Source organism: Colobus angolensis, unplaced genomic scaffold (assembly GCF_000951035.1).
Source record: "Colobus angolensis palliatus isolate OR3802 unplaced genomic scaffold, Cang.pa_1.0 Scaffold70, whole genome shotgun sequence".
Lineage (NCBI taxonomy): Eukaryota > Metazoa > Chordata > Mammalia > Primates > Cercopithecidae > Colobus > Colobus angolensis.
In genome coordinates this window covers 461,826-477,355 of record NW_012120710.1, presented here as the reverse complement: position 1 = coordinate 477,355, position 15,530 = coordinate 461,826, and the positions used below count along the sequence as shown (strand labels likewise).

At 34.2% G+C, this 15,530-nt stretch overlaps 1 protein-coding gene across 5 annotated transcripts in view; it reads left to right on the top strand.

Annotated features, from left to right (window-relative positions):
- The window catches only part of LOC105501230 (UDP-glucuronosyltransferase 2B9), a 476,097-nt gene that overhangs the window by 3,493 nt on the left and 457,074 nt on the right, over window positions 1-15,530 (top strand). For 2 of the 5 annotated variants that reach the window (XM_011927057.1, XM_011927056.1), the window contains exons 2-6: window positions 1-125; window positions 4,587-4,718; window positions 7,409-7,496; window positions 8,657-8,876; window positions 11,257-12,009. The exon at window positions 1-125 is cut by the window's left edge. The exons of 1 other annotated variant lie outside the window; for it this stretch is intronic. In XM_011927057.1, the coding sequence (XP_011782447.1) occupies window positions 1-125; window positions 4,587-4,718; window positions 7,409-7,496; window positions 8,657-8,876; window positions 11,257-11,533 (842 nt within the window). In that variant the 3' untranslated portion in view covers window positions 11,534-12,009. Of the gene's footprint in view, window positions 126-4,586; window positions 4,719-7,408; window positions 7,497-8,656; window positions 8,877-11,256; window positions 12,010-15,530 lie in introns of those variants that run through there. 2 more of the 5 variants (XM_011927062.1, XM_011927066.1) reach the window with 2 other exon arrangements.

Here is a 15,530-nt window from a genome sequence, read left to right as displayed (position 1 = left end):
CAATGGCAAAAGCTGAGATATGGCTTATTCGAAACTACTGGGATTTTCAGTTTCCTCACCCACTCTTACCAAATGTTGAGTTCGTTGGAGGACTCCACTGCAAACCTGCCAAACCCCTACCTAAGGTAAACTATTACTGTTTGTTTGTCTGCTTTGAATTTTCAGTGCAAATAGTTCCACATTCATTCAGAGTGTTTGACTTACACTGGAAGAAACATGGGTAGTGGGAAGGTAAAGCACATACCAATTAAAAACTCACATACATGTTGATACCATCGCAAGTTTGTGAATTTCATCATTATTACAGATAAAGAGGGATACTAAGGAGATTTTGAAAATAGGGTGGGTAAATTAAAGTTTTGATTATGCAACACATAATAAGGTACTGGCCGTTCCTTCAAAGAATATTTATAACGAGATTAGCACACACCACAGGCAAGTGTGTTGGACACAGTTTCTGTCCCAACACACCTTATATTTACTTTGAAAGATAGAATATATGCAAGTAATAGAAACTGTGCAAAAACTATTATCTCCAGGGAAAAACCAATGCTAAGGAAGCATCCAGTGTAGATAATATAGTATCCTGGAGTCACTGATGTTAATAATTTAGATGAGAGCTGAACAATATGCAGGAATAGATGAAAGAATGAGGAGGGAAAAAAAAGCAAAAAAAGAAAAGCACGCAAAATGTTCAGGGCAGTTCTCAAGACTCAAAGTTTAGTTTGCAAGGGAGATGCTGAGTAAGAATCAGATGATGCTGACAGGCAAGATAAAAGCCAGATATTCCTTAGGAACTGAAATATGTATTAAGCACATTTAGGAACTACTAAAAAGAGTTAAGGAAAGAAAATATGTGATAAGATTATATTTTAAAAAATATTCCAAGATGTTCAATGAATTAAATTGCAGAAGGGCCAGACTGGAAAGATCCGACCGTTCAGAAAATTTTGTATGAATTCAAGTAGCAGATGATGGAAAAGTGCACTAGAAAGTGGATAGAATTAACTATGCCTACTTTTGCAGTAATACTGCTAACTTCATATGGTGTTGTGTGGAAAAAAGTTAATACAAATGAACCACTTAAAATGTCTCTGGCATATAGTTAGTGATTCAGAAATGTTATTAATTTTGCAATTATGGCTATTGTTATTATGAATAGTACTAATTACTTAACATGTATAAGTCACTTGAGATGTCATTCCTCATTTAATAGAAACTAATTATTCAGTGCTTCCAGATCGCATTCTCTAACAAAGTCCTACCTGTCTTCTGTATGACAGTTACCTTGTGGCCTTGATTGAAAGAAGACATGTCAGTTCTGACAGTAAGATGAGTGAGCTGAAATTGTAAAATTCTACCATAAGTGATAAGGATCTTCACCAGTATTCTAACTTACAAGAAAATAATTCTTTAACAATATAATTGTGTTATTCGAATAATATTTGAAGCAAGACCACGTGTTCACTTGATTTTATTCAAACATTTACATCATTCTGCATTGCGATTCCAGAGGTTTACATCTTAGCATAAACATACCCTATTAGAGCAGGTGTTTTCTGCCTTAAAACAAGCAACTCAGTAAAGCTTCCCGGGGTAACTTGTGTCTTAACATCATAGCTGCCTGATAGAGAAGCACAGAAAAATTGAACAATGCATGTATAGTAAATACCCAATAATTTCTAACACTTGTATCTGAATAGTGCCCTTAGTTTACAATGACAAAAGAATTCTGTCATCATATAACATTATAATCTTTATGAAGTAACATAAGAACTTCATATACTTTAAATTGATATCATAGTTCTAAGAAATAGGTAGAAAGTAAGCATTCTTTATTACATTATTATGTAATCTCTTAAGAGATCATTTTTGTCTGACTCCTTATTAGCCGCAACATGATACTGATATTTTATTCCATAGTTAAAATTTAATATCTATGTTGTATTCAAATTGTATGGGCTTCATATTGGTAATTTTCTAAAGAGACAAAAGCTGTGGTGAGACTATTGGAAATTCTGTGTCACCCTATCCTACTCTTGAAAGATTTCCTCACTCACATTAAGGGAAACCGGTAGTGCCAGTAGGAGGAGAAAGAAAGTAGGAGGTGTAGCAGGATAAGAAAAAGGATGACTAGTAGTACAACAGTGATAATTACTAATACAAGCTGTTGTTAATTACTTATACTAACTGTTGTTATTAACTTTTTTTTTTTTTTTGAGGCGGAGTCTCGCTCTGCCGCCCGGGCTGGAGTGCAGTGGCCAGATCTCAGCTCACTGCAAGCTCCGCCTCCCAGGTTCCCGCCATTCTCCTGCCTCAGCCTCCTGAGTAGCTGGGACTACAGGCGCCCGCCATGTCACCCGGCTAGTTTTTGTATTTTTTAGTAGAGACGGGGTTTCACCGTGTTCGCCAGGATGGTCTCGATCTCCTGACCTCGTGATCCGCCCATCTCGGCCTCCCAAAGTGCTGGGATTACAGGCTTGAGCCACCGCGCCCGGCCTGTTGTTATTAACTTGAAGAAAGCTTTGACTGCAAATCAATGGTTGTGAAACCCATTTTCTAATTGTTCATTATGTAAAATAATTATAAAGCCAAGTTGCTTTCTATTCAATTAAATATTAGATTCTCAGATAATTTATGTATATTTTAATAGAAAAGGACAATTGGCAAATGTATCAAGTGTTAAAAATGCATATAGCCATTGGTTTTATAAGATATTTACATGAAATCAGACAGAGAAAAAAATCAAGATATACATATTTAATATTTATGGAAAATATTCATAAAATATACATTGGAAGTAATCAAACATCTTAAATGAAGGAATAATTAAAAACTTATATTAGATGCATACTGTAACATTATAATAATTTTATCAATACAATATTCAGTTACAGTCAGCTTTAATACAAGTAAAGCAAGGCAGAAAATTATAAATATTACAAGATGACACATTTTTTGTAGGAGGAAAAGTACATACAATAAGAACAAAATTGTCTAAGTAAATGTCACAAGTGTACATTGAGCTATAAAAATAGAACAAAAGCCATGATTAAAACATACATAGTTTACCATGATAACATCTCTAGACAGAAATTTTATTTAAAAATTTATTTTCTTTTTAGAACTTTTAATACTTTTGTAAAATTCCTTACATAAATAGTGTTTTTTTTTTTTTTAAGTTGTCACAGAATGGGGAACAATTAGTCCACATCGATAATGAATCTTTAAACCATGGTTATATTTCTTTAACACTGGGTAGATGAAGAAAGCTCTGAGCATCAAGCCACTGAGACAAAACAATGAACATAAGTTACATCAAATGTGGCTACAGGTAATTGCAATCACACACAATACCTGGATATCCCATGTATTATCTGGAACAGTACTACAGTGACTCTGACATCATTAACACTAATTTCTTAAGATTAGAAGTTGTATTTTAAAAAATACTCAGCCATAAGTGGTCTGCAAATAAAAATTTGGAATTTTTTTCTTTGTTTTGTAAAGAACACTTAAGAGAAAGTTTTACCCCAATGACTATATCTGAAATTATTTAACTTTAAAAATTGGCATAGATTGGGGAACACAAGTCAGAATGATTCTCAATAAATTCCAGCCAAGTACGTTTTCACCAAGATTTGTATGTGGTGTGAGTGAGCTATTCAACAAGGTGACCAAATCTCCTCTGCAGAAAGGCCTGGCAGTCTCTCCCATTCTGGTGCAAGTGCTGCTGCCTCTGAGACACAGCAAAGAGATGATGAGAGTTCCTCACATGCAGTTAAAGATAGCACATCAATTTAACAGTGTGATTTCAGGGCAATAGGTGTCCCACCTAAACAATCATCTGAAAAATATGATCACTCAACTCTCTATATACTGTACAATTCTGTATTATAAATGAGACTCTTAGAATTAATTCATAGAAATTCCAAACCACAATAGCAGACTCCAGAATGTCAGTGATTCTTTACCACCACTTTTTACAGTTACTATTTTTTGTTTTTTGAAAAAAGACTGGAAAACTCTGACAAACTTTAAGTGACGTGCAAAGGATTATAGTAAGATAAATGTAGATTTACATAATCCCAGCTGTGAGTAACTTTTCCTCAGTGCTCAGAGTCAGGGAAGTCAACCCCTAATGACTTCCAACTAAAATAATTCTGTAGAAAACCTGCATAAAATAAACATATGTGATTTAGCAGAAGAACAATATAGCATTAAAGCCAAGTGGTGCCACTTTAAGGAGCCTACATTAGTACTTAAAATATTATAAATGAAGAGTTTGAGTATCTCCCCAAATACTATGTAATAGCTCTATTTCATTTCTCTCTCTCTCTCTCTCTCTCTCTCTCTCACACACACACACACACACATACTTACACAAATACTCTTAACAGAGGCAACCAATCTCATAGTATGCATCTTGCAAAAAAACTGAATAATTGAGTCAGTCAAAAAACATCCTTTACTCCAATTGTTCCTGATAGTGGTTGATTTTCTCTTTTTAGTTTGTATACCTATTGTTTCACAGTGCTTGCTGTGCTGATAATCTATTATGATGGAACACGTTCTTTTTTTCACAGGAAATGGAAGAGTTTGTCCAGAGCTCTGGAGAAAATGGTATTGTGGTGTTTTCTCTGGGGTCGATGATCAGTAACATGTCAGAAGAAAGGGCCAATGTAATTGCATCAGCCCTTGCCAAGATCCCACAAAAGGTAAGATAAAATGTCTTAATATTGTGAAAAACTGCTGAAAGAGGTTGTTAAAGTTTGTAAAGAATCCAATTGTAGAAACGTCCTGCCTATAAATTTAGCTGTTGGGAAAGCACAAATTATCTCAGATATTAATTCAAAATCAAAAATATGTATGGGAGAGACTAAAATAATACAGAGGATGTTTTTCATTGGTAATTAATTTGGCATTAATATTGTGATCGGGAATAAATATAATTAAGAGTTGCAGGTAAAGTTTTGATATTATGACATTGGGGTCAGGTAAGAGCTATCACCAAATTCTGCCCCTGTGATTTGATCCTTTTGTTTAAGATTTCCTGAGGGCACTGTACACCCTACAGATGTTAGAAAACATTACATTTTAGTAACTTCACTAGAACAATAACAATAGCAGGTATTTAAAAAGTCTGACATGCATCATGCAGGTTAGTGTTGCCGTGTTACCCAGCCTCGTGTACTTCCGGTGCAATTTGGAGTAGGCCTATTTGAGTGATGTTCAGGGTACTATTCAGAGAAAGGATGGCCTAGGCTGTCAGACAACTAATACAAGGATCTACACAGCCAGGTAAATTTGGAGAAAGAGAAAAAGCAGCCTGCCTTGCTGGACCAGACCCAGCCAATGTCTGAAGTAGGAAGATGAAAGAAAGAGGGTGGAGATGAATCCTGCTCTGAGAGTGGACCCTGTGTAGTGTAATATGTGGCCCCACAAGGACGCTGCACTGTGAGATTAACAACTCCTCCCAAGGGAGGCAGCAGAAGGAAATACAGGAAGGACTCAAGCAGAAGGAAGCCAGGCAGGGGAAGAGATTCAGATGCTGCTTCCATAGAACATAGTAGGAACATATTTTCTTTTATATAGAATACAATGTGTCGATCACTTTTTAGTTCCCTGACATAGCCTTCTTATAATGGCCTATGCTAATATTTTGCCAAAATCTCAAAGTTATTTTAACATGGATGTAACAAATATAACTTAAACACTGTAAATTATTTTTTAATTTATAAGGATTCCTTGGGGGTTCCAAAATTAGTAATGTAAACATAAAGATGTCTTGGCTACAGCAGAACATATGAATCTCTGTTGTCAAAATTTTGTAGCACATTGTCTAAGTGTTAGCAATCAGTTGACCAAAATTCAGCAAAATACAATTTTAAATTTATTTAAGAGTTCTATTTTTATTTGTGGTACCTATAGGTTCCTCATTTCTATGTTGAAAAAATATCCAAAATTAGCAATACTGAGAATACTCTGAATTTGTGTCAAAAGCTATCACTTGAAATTTTTCTTGGAAGTAGTGCTTAATAATTTGTAATTTCAAAGAAGTTATACATGCTACCTTTGAGGCATTAATTGACTTCTTCCAGGTGCCTTATTTTGTAGACTTGCATTTTTATCAATCAAAGACATCAAACTCTATTAAAATAACTTATACACAAGTAGATATAAGTGAACTACTTCCCATATTACTCACAAAATGAATAAATTAATATTAAATTTGGTAAATGAAAACTCATTAAATACATAACACAAAATAAGCATATAGGTCATTAGTAAGTTGTTACTGATTTTTCACACTAGAATGATGACTACCTAAAATTTTCAATGTATATAATTATTAAAATTGTTTATCTTTTTAAAATTAAATTCCATTTGTTAACTTTTAATTTCATGGTAAATGGGGATATTTGTTACATAGGTGAATTTATGCCTTGGGGATTTGTTGTACAGACTGTTTTGTCATGCAAGTAGAAAGACTAGTACCTTTTAGTTATTTTTCCTGATCCTTTCTCTCCTCCCAATCCCCACCCTCCAATAAGGCCCAGCATATGTTGTTCCTCTCTATATGTTCATGCATTCCCAACTTTTAGCTTCCACTTATAAGTGAAGGCATGCAGTATTTGGATTTCTGTTCCTGTGTTTGTTTGTGAAGGATAATGATCTGCAGTTCACTTGTGTTCCTGCAAAAGATATGAACTTGCTCTGTTTTTGGCTACATAATATTTCACTCTGTACATATATCACATTTTCTTTATCCAATCCATCGTTGAACGGCATTTAGATTGATTTCATGTCTTTGTGAGGATGAATAGTGCTGTAATGAACATATGTGTGCATGTTCTAATTTATAGTCCTTTGGATACATGCCCAGTAATGGGATTGCTGGATTGAATAGTATTTCTGCCTCTAGGATTTTGAGGAATCACCACCCTGTCTTCCACAATGGTTGAACTTATACATTGTGTACAAGCATTTCTTTTTCTATACAACATCGCCAGCATCTGTTATTTTTTGAGTTTTTAATAATGGCCATTCTGACTGATGTGAGATGGTATCTCTTTGTGGTTTTGACCAGTGATGTTAAGCTTTTTTTCATAAAGAGGTTTGCCACATATAGGTTTTCTTTTGAAAAGTGTAACAACTTTTTTGAATACTTGAACTTTTCATTGGTAATCTTATTTGTCTAAGCTACTATTTGGAAAAATCATGATTTCCTTATATACCTAACTAATTATAAAATTAAGGAAATGAAATATGAGTATTCTATTTACATCAGTTTGAGTAGTTATTGTTACTTAACATCCCTTGTTCTCATTGTTAATCTCTAGAGTTCTAGCATTCTATAACTTTTGGGCTCCTCTCATGGAATAAGATATTTTCTTCACTGTAACAGGTTCTGTGGAGATTTCATGGGAATAAGCCAGATACCTTAGGACTCAATACTCAGCTGCACAAGTGGCTACCCCAGAATGATCTTCTTGGTAAGTCTCTGGAGAACAAATATTGAATATATTAGTAACAGATTATTAGAGTGTTAATAGTTATCAAGAAACAAGCCTATTGAACATTTGTTATGGAAAAACTTAAAAATAAAATGAAATTTCTGTATATTTATTTTCCAGTCCTAGGGTGAAAAGATAAACAATAATTGTTGGCATTTTATGATAGTCACCCACATTCTTTATGATCAGAGTATCTTTATTTCAGGTGTTATTTCCTCTCACAGAATTTTTCTGGCACTTCCTGGGTTGTTTGACTTTCTCATATTTCTACAACTTTACTTTCCTCTTCTGTAGAGTTATTTCAAATGTCATTAAAAATAACAGCTCTTCTGCTACCACCATGGACACTGCATTTTCTGTAGTATTAAATCTCTAATCTTAATCGAAAAGTGTTGACACATTTCATAATGAAGTGTGACCTGTCCTTCCTCAATTCTAGCACCACCACCACCTCACTGCCTGCTGCCTTGCACACCCCACATATGACACTCCATGACTGTACTTAAGAGAATACATTCCGACCAAAGTGGCTCACACCTGTAATCCCAGCACTTTGGGAGGCTGACGTGGGCGGATTGACTGAGCTCAGGAGTTCAAGACCATCCTAGGCAACATGGTGAAACTCAGTCTCCATTAAAATACCAAAAATTAACTGGGCATGGTGGTTTGCCCCTGTAGTCCCAGCTACTCAGAAGGCTCAGTAGGAGAATTGCCTGAACCCAGGAGGTGGAGGTTGCACTGAGCCAAGATTGCACCACTGCACTGCACCCTGGCGACAGAGGGGGAGATTCTATCTCCATTAAAACAAAACAAAACAAAAAACAAGAACCCATTCTTACATTCCCATCCCTTTTCTGTGCTTTTTCCTTTTTGCACATTGTGTTTCCTTATCTAAATTGCACTTTTTTGTTAGTCCAACTGGTAATCTTGTATTATTTTTTTCAGTCTGAAGTTGAACACACTACATAGCTTTCACTTACATCTCCAGCAGAAGTAGGTGCTCCTTCCTCTGAAGTCTGAAAACAATTTCATTTCAGTTCAGTGTGTTATCTAGGAAACACTGCCACATTCAGATTCTTCCACTATGCATTTCTATTTTATTCCTATGAATAATTTTGCTAAAATTCCTTCAATCCTAGGTCATCCAAAAACCAGAGCTTTTATAACTCATGGTGGAGCCAATGGCATCTACGAGGCGATCTACCATGGAATCCCCATGGTGGGCGTTCCATTGTTTGCAGATCAGCTTGATAACATTGCACACATGAAGGCCAAGGGCGCAGCTGTTAGTTTGAACTTCAACACAATGTCGAGTACAGACTTACTCAATGCACTGAAGACAGTAATTAATGATCCTTTGTGAGTATAACTTTTTCTTTACTCTGTGGTATTTATAGATAGGTTCTCTTGTCAATAGTGAGTATGGCTCTTATCCTTTTTATAAGAGACTGATTTTGAAAGAATTTAAATGATTTAAACAATCTGAAATCTGTTTTTATTTTTGAGTTGTTATTTAAAAATTTTATTTGAACCACATACATTTAATGAATAACCAATTATTGAAATAATTTTCTACACACAAAAAAATTTAAAGTAATATACATAATAAGACATTTTAAAATACATTTGACATAATCAATCCACAATAGAAAGGAAGGATAAACTTGAAATCATAGAATAAAATATTTTAATTCAATATCTAAAATGCCTCAAAGTATATCTTTTTTCTCACTGAAAAATTTATTTTTATTATCATGATTGTAACAGACTTGATAATTTAACTTCCATAGCATAAAACCCAGCTACTTAAAGTATAAAATCCTAATGTATTTAGTATGCTTACAGTTATGAAGCCATCATTATTATATAATTTTAGAACATTTTGATCATCATAAAAGAAACCATAATGGTATAGAAGTCACTTCCCATGACCCCTTAGCCCTAGGCTAACACCAATTTGCTTTCCCTCTCTATCGATTATTCTCTCTACATATTTCATACAAATTGAATCATACAACTTATGACGTGTATATGGCTTCTTTCACCAATTACAATTTTTGTTGTTTTTATAGTTTTTGACTTTATTTATGTTGTGTGTATTAACATTTCATTTCTTTTTACAGCAACATATTTTATAATATAAGTATGCCACATTTTATTTGTCTCTATCATGATCTGAGAGATAGGTAAATTGGTGTTTTCACTTCACAATAATGTTTAAGATGATCTTACCTTTTTGAGCTGTCTCATGTAGTGTGTGTACATTTATTTTATGTGTTTTATACTTAAATGTGTATTTTAGAAGCCATATAATGTATTTTAAGATTCTAGGCATCAAATAATTTAAAAATAAACAAAAAAAATAGAGGAAATCCTAGGTATTCTATCATAGTGTGGCCAGGAAAAGCCTCTCTTATCAGTAACATTTAGAGGGTAGCCTCAAAAAGAGATGGAAGCATGTCTTGGGTTGTTGCAAGAAAGAATACTTCAACCGTGGGTAGAGGGGACACAGTGTGTAAGGTGCTAAGATTGGAGCTTAAAGAAAAATATAAGGCCAACGTCCCTAGAAGACCTAGTGTGCATGGGAAAGTTTCTGGAGGAGAGCTTGCCAGTGTCTGATATTGGAGGATCCCGAGGACCAAATAACAGAGTTGGATTTTATTCTTGATATGATGAAAGTTCAGGCAAAAGTCTTAATCAGGGCAGTGTCATAATCTGATTTTTTTTTTCAGAAAAAAATCATTCCAGCTGCTGGGTGAGAAACAGTAGGGCACAAAATATTAGAATAGAAGCAGAGCTCCTGGCTATGAGGCATTTCATCCACATGACACAATTCATCTTTAGAAACTTAAGGATGATAATTCTCAATTTGTATTTTAACTATATATCTTTCTCCACTTAAAATGACTCATGATGTTGAGCATGATTTTATATGCCTGTTTGAGACCTAGAGGAGTGTAATTGTATATTTCATAAGACAAAGGATAAATGCCTAAGCGATGGGTACCCTTTTCTTCATGATGTGATTATTTCACATTGCAGCCTGTATCAGAACATCTCATGTACCTCATGAATATTGACACCTACTGTGTACTCAAAAAAACTAAAAATTAAAAGAAATAAAATTGGTCATATGTTCTCTACCTCAAATAATTAACTTTCTCACTTGAACTTCCATTTTTACTTTAAAAATATTTGTCAATTATGAAATCCAATTTAAAATCCAAACTTTCTATGATGACTCAAGTTAAAATACACAAATTCTATGTCAATTCTATTACATTTACTTTGAATCATATGATACTTGAAAAACCTTTCATTGACTTGATATGCTCAGGCAAATTAAATTACTTTTTTTTTTTTTTTTTTTGAGGGGGTTTCACTCTGCCACCAGGCTGGAGTGGAGTGCAGTGGTGTGATCTTGGCTCACTGCAACCTCCCCGTCTTGGTTTCAAGTGATCCTCCTGTCTCAGTCTCCCCAGTAGCTGGGACTACAGGTGTGTGCTTTTTTTTTTAACTAGAGACAGGGTTACACCGTGTTAGCCAGGATGGTCTTGATCTCCTGACCTTGTGATCCACCTTCCTCGGCCTCCCAAATTACTGGGATACAGGTGTGAGCCACCACGCCTGGCCTAATTAACTTACTTTTTTTTATTATTTTTTAAAAATGTATTATTATTATTATACTTTAAGTTCTAGGGTACATGTCAATGTTGATACCTTTATGCTTATCATTCAGATATAAAGAGAATGCTATGAGATTATCAAGCATTCATCATGATCAACCAGTGAAGCCCCTGGATCGAGCCGTCTTCTGGATTGAATTTGTCATGCGCCATAAAGGAGCCAAACACCTTCGGGTCGCAGCCCATGACCTCACCTGGTTCCAGTACCACTCTTTGGATGTGATTGGGTTCCTGCTGGCCTGTGTGGGAACTGTGATATTCATCATCACAAAATGTCTGGTTTGTGTCTGGAAGTTTGTTAGAACAGTAGAGAAGGGAAAAAGAGATTAATTACATCTGAGGCTGGAAGCTGCAAAATCCGATAAATGAGACTCCTTCAGTTTATTACAACAAGAAGAGGTCGTGATACAAGATTCCTTTCTTCTTGTCACAAAACATCTTTCAAAACTTACCTTTTCAAGTCTAAATTTCTTTTTTAGAGATTTAGTGCCTGTTTAACCATTAGAAATATTTCACTTCAAGGAGGAAAACATTAGGGAAAATAAAAATGATATAAAGTCATATGAACTTACATTGAAATTTATTGAGCTTATATTGAAATTTATTGTTTTACTTCATAGTTTGTATGAAAAAATGTACTAAACTTAATTACGTATCACACATTGTACATGGAAACAAGAACCTTAAGAAGTGCCCTGACAATATCAATACTGTTTTGCACATACTCGGCATATTTTGAATTCATTTCATGCAGGGTTGTTTCGTTTTAACTGTCTCTGAGGAAACTATTAAATAATTAGATTGTATAAATAGTCTCTCTCTTCCTGTTGATATTTTGAGATGAGTGTTGCTGCTTGGCTTTTACTGTGCATCCAGCTTCAGCGTCACTTTTTTTCCTAAAAGGTATGATAAAAATGCTTACCATTTTAGAGCTTCAGTCATTTCCCAGTGGAAAGTATGTGAAATTAGAAATACAGCAACTCATATCTGGTTTCTACCACAAAATAAACTAATTTTACAATGTGTTTGGTTTTTTGAGCCAATTCTATTTTTCTGGTCATTTAAAAACATTCATCTGTTTTTTAATTTTTTTTTAGTTATTTCAATAGTTTTTGGGTGACAGTTGGTTTTTCGTTACATGGATAAGCTCTTTAGTGGTGATTTTTCAGATTTTGGTGCACCCATTACTCAAGCAATATACACTGTACCCAATGTGTAGTGTTTTATCCCTCGCCCCTCTCCTACCCTTCCTTCTGAGTTCCGAGAGTCCATTATATCATTCTTATGCCTTTGTATACTAATAGCTTCAGTCCCTCTTATAAGTGAGAGCATATATTGTTTGGTTTTATATTCCTGAATTACTTAGAATAATGGTCTCCAACTACATCCAGGTTTGTCTCTTTTGATGGCTGAGTAGTATTCCTATATATATATGTGTGTGTGTGTGTGTGTGTGTGTGTGTGTGTATCTCACATTTACTTTATCCACCCATTGGTTAATGGGAATCTAGGCTGGTTCCACAGTTTTGCAATTGTGAATTGTGCTGCTATAAACATGTGTGTATATGAGTTTTTTCATATAATGACTTATCTTCCTCTGGATAGATGTCCAACAGTGGAATTGCTGGATCAAACGGCAGTTCTATTTTTAATTATTTAAGGGATATCCATATTGTTTTCCATAGTGGTTGTACTAGTTTGCATTCCCACAAGCAGTGTAAATGTGTTCCCTTATTAGCACCATGCCAACATCTATTATTTTTGGATTTTTAAACTATGGACATTCACCATTTGTATATCTTCTTTCAAAAACTGTCTATTCATGTTCTTAGGCTACATTTTGAGGGATTACTAGTTTTTCTCTTGCTGATTTGTTTAAGTACTTGGTAGATTGTTGATATTAGTCTTTTGTGGGATGTGCAGTTTATGAAGATGTTCTCTAACTCTGTGAGTTGTCTGCTTACTTTGCTGATTATTTTTTTGCTGTTCAGAAGCTTTTTAGTGTAATTAAGTTCCATCTATTTATCTTTGCTTTTGTTGTCTTTGCTTTTGGGTTCCTGGTCATGAAGTCTTTGCCTAAGCCAATGTCTAGAAGAGTTTTTCCGATGTTATCATCTACAACTTTTACACTTCCAGGTCTTAGATTTAATTATTTGATTCATCTTGAGTTGATCTTCATATAAGGTGAGAGATGAGTATCCAGTTTCATTCTTCTACATGTGGCCAGCAAATTATCCCAGCACCATTTGTTGAATAGGGTGTCCTTTCCCCACTTTATGTTTTTGTTTGCTTTGTCAAAGACTAGTTGGCTATAAGTATTTAGTTTTATTACTGAATTCTCTCTTCTGTTTCATTGGTCTACATGTCTGTTTTTATACCAGTACCATGCTGTTTTGTTAACTATAACCTTGTAGTATAGTTTGAAGTAGGGTAATGTGATACCTCCAGATTTTTTTTTTCTTAGTCTTGCTTTGGCTATGTGGGCATCAAAGCTGAGAATCAAATCAAATCCTCAACCCCTATTACAACATCTGCAATAATAATAATAATAAAATAAAATACTTAGAAATATACCTAACCAAGAAGGTGAAAGTTCTCCACAAAGAAGACCACAAAACTCTTCTGAAATAAATCATAGGTGCTGCAAACAAATGGAAACACATTCCGTGTTCATTGATGGCCTGAATAAATATTGTTAATATGACCATACTGCCAAATGCAATCTATAAATTCAATGCATTTTCCATTAAAATATCATCATCATTATTCACAGAACTAAAAAAACAATTAAAATTCTAAATTTCATATAGGTTCTATTCTCATTTTTGACCTTTAATGACAAATGTAAGGTCTTATTTTTTGGTTGTGATAATATAGGAATTTCATTATAAAGGGATTAAGTGTATTTTTAATCCTGCTAAACTTACATGTACATATACATGTCCATTTATTCTAAAATGAGACACTGGATCATTTAGTTGCCTAATAGATACATGGTGAAATTCAATGTGTTTATTGATGACAGTTTGACATAATAATTATTATTCCATATACTGTACTTCAGATAATGTCAAATTTTTCTCTTTTTCCAAGGGCCTTTTGATCCTTTTCCTCTCCAAATATAAAATAGAAACATGAAATCCTTTAGCATGACAAAAAGTGTATGAAGTATACAGTGACTTTATAAATGTTGTGCAAAATAGCTAAATCAAGCCATAAACCTTCTTTAATGTACACATCAGGGAAGCACTTTATGATAAATGTGGTCTAGATGGACAGAAACCTGGTTTTCTTTGTTGGTAAGAATCATTACTCTTTACTAATTATCACACAAGTGTTCTCCAGTCTAAGGAATGATTTAAATATAAATATTTTATATCTATATGTCACTATATATGTATATATTTTATATATGTTTATATAAATCATGACTATATATACACACACACAGTAAAACATTGATGCTAGAGAAATTATAGGAAGAGTTTGTAACAGAATATCTCATACAAATCATCCAGGAATTGATACATATAAAAAGAAACACAGAACTAATATAGTGCCAAAGGTTAATAATGTTGTTTTATCATGCTTATAAACCTGTGTTTATTTACGTTAAACCTATCCTACAACACATGTAACAATAGATTGGTATCCATTATTTAGTGATAGCTACAGAACAACAACCAAAAAAGACAAACAATCTAATATAAAAGTTGATGAAAGTATGAATAGGTAATTAAAAGTAAAAATGACAAATAACGTATAAAAGATGATAAAGTTACTGATGCTCCAATAAATAGAAATAATGTCAATAAATTATTGCTATAAAAATCTCAAATAGAAGAGTCCACATAACATGATGGTTAAAAGCTGGCAGTCTGAATTCAGGTCACCTTGATTCGAATCTCTGAGAAACCACTACACAATGATGTGTGTTGGACAAGGTATTTAAACTTTATTTCCCTCAGCTTTCCCACCAATGAAATGGCAATGGTGGTCACAGTATTATCCACATCATGGGGTTGCGGAAGGAGGGAATTCACTAACATTGCAAAGCACTAGAAACAGTTTTGTATACATCAAAATGAAATTTGCACTCATAATTAAACATCAAAAAATTTCCACAACAATTTTACTGTTGATAAAATTGCATAGTACATGCCAGGCGTGGCGGCTCATATCTGTAATCCCAGCCCTGGGGGAGGCCAAGGTGGATGGATCATGAGCTCAAGAGATTGAGACCATCCTGGACAACATGGTGAAACCCTGTCTGTACTAAAAATACAAAAACCAGCTGGGCATGGTGGAGTGTGCCTGCAGTCCCAGGT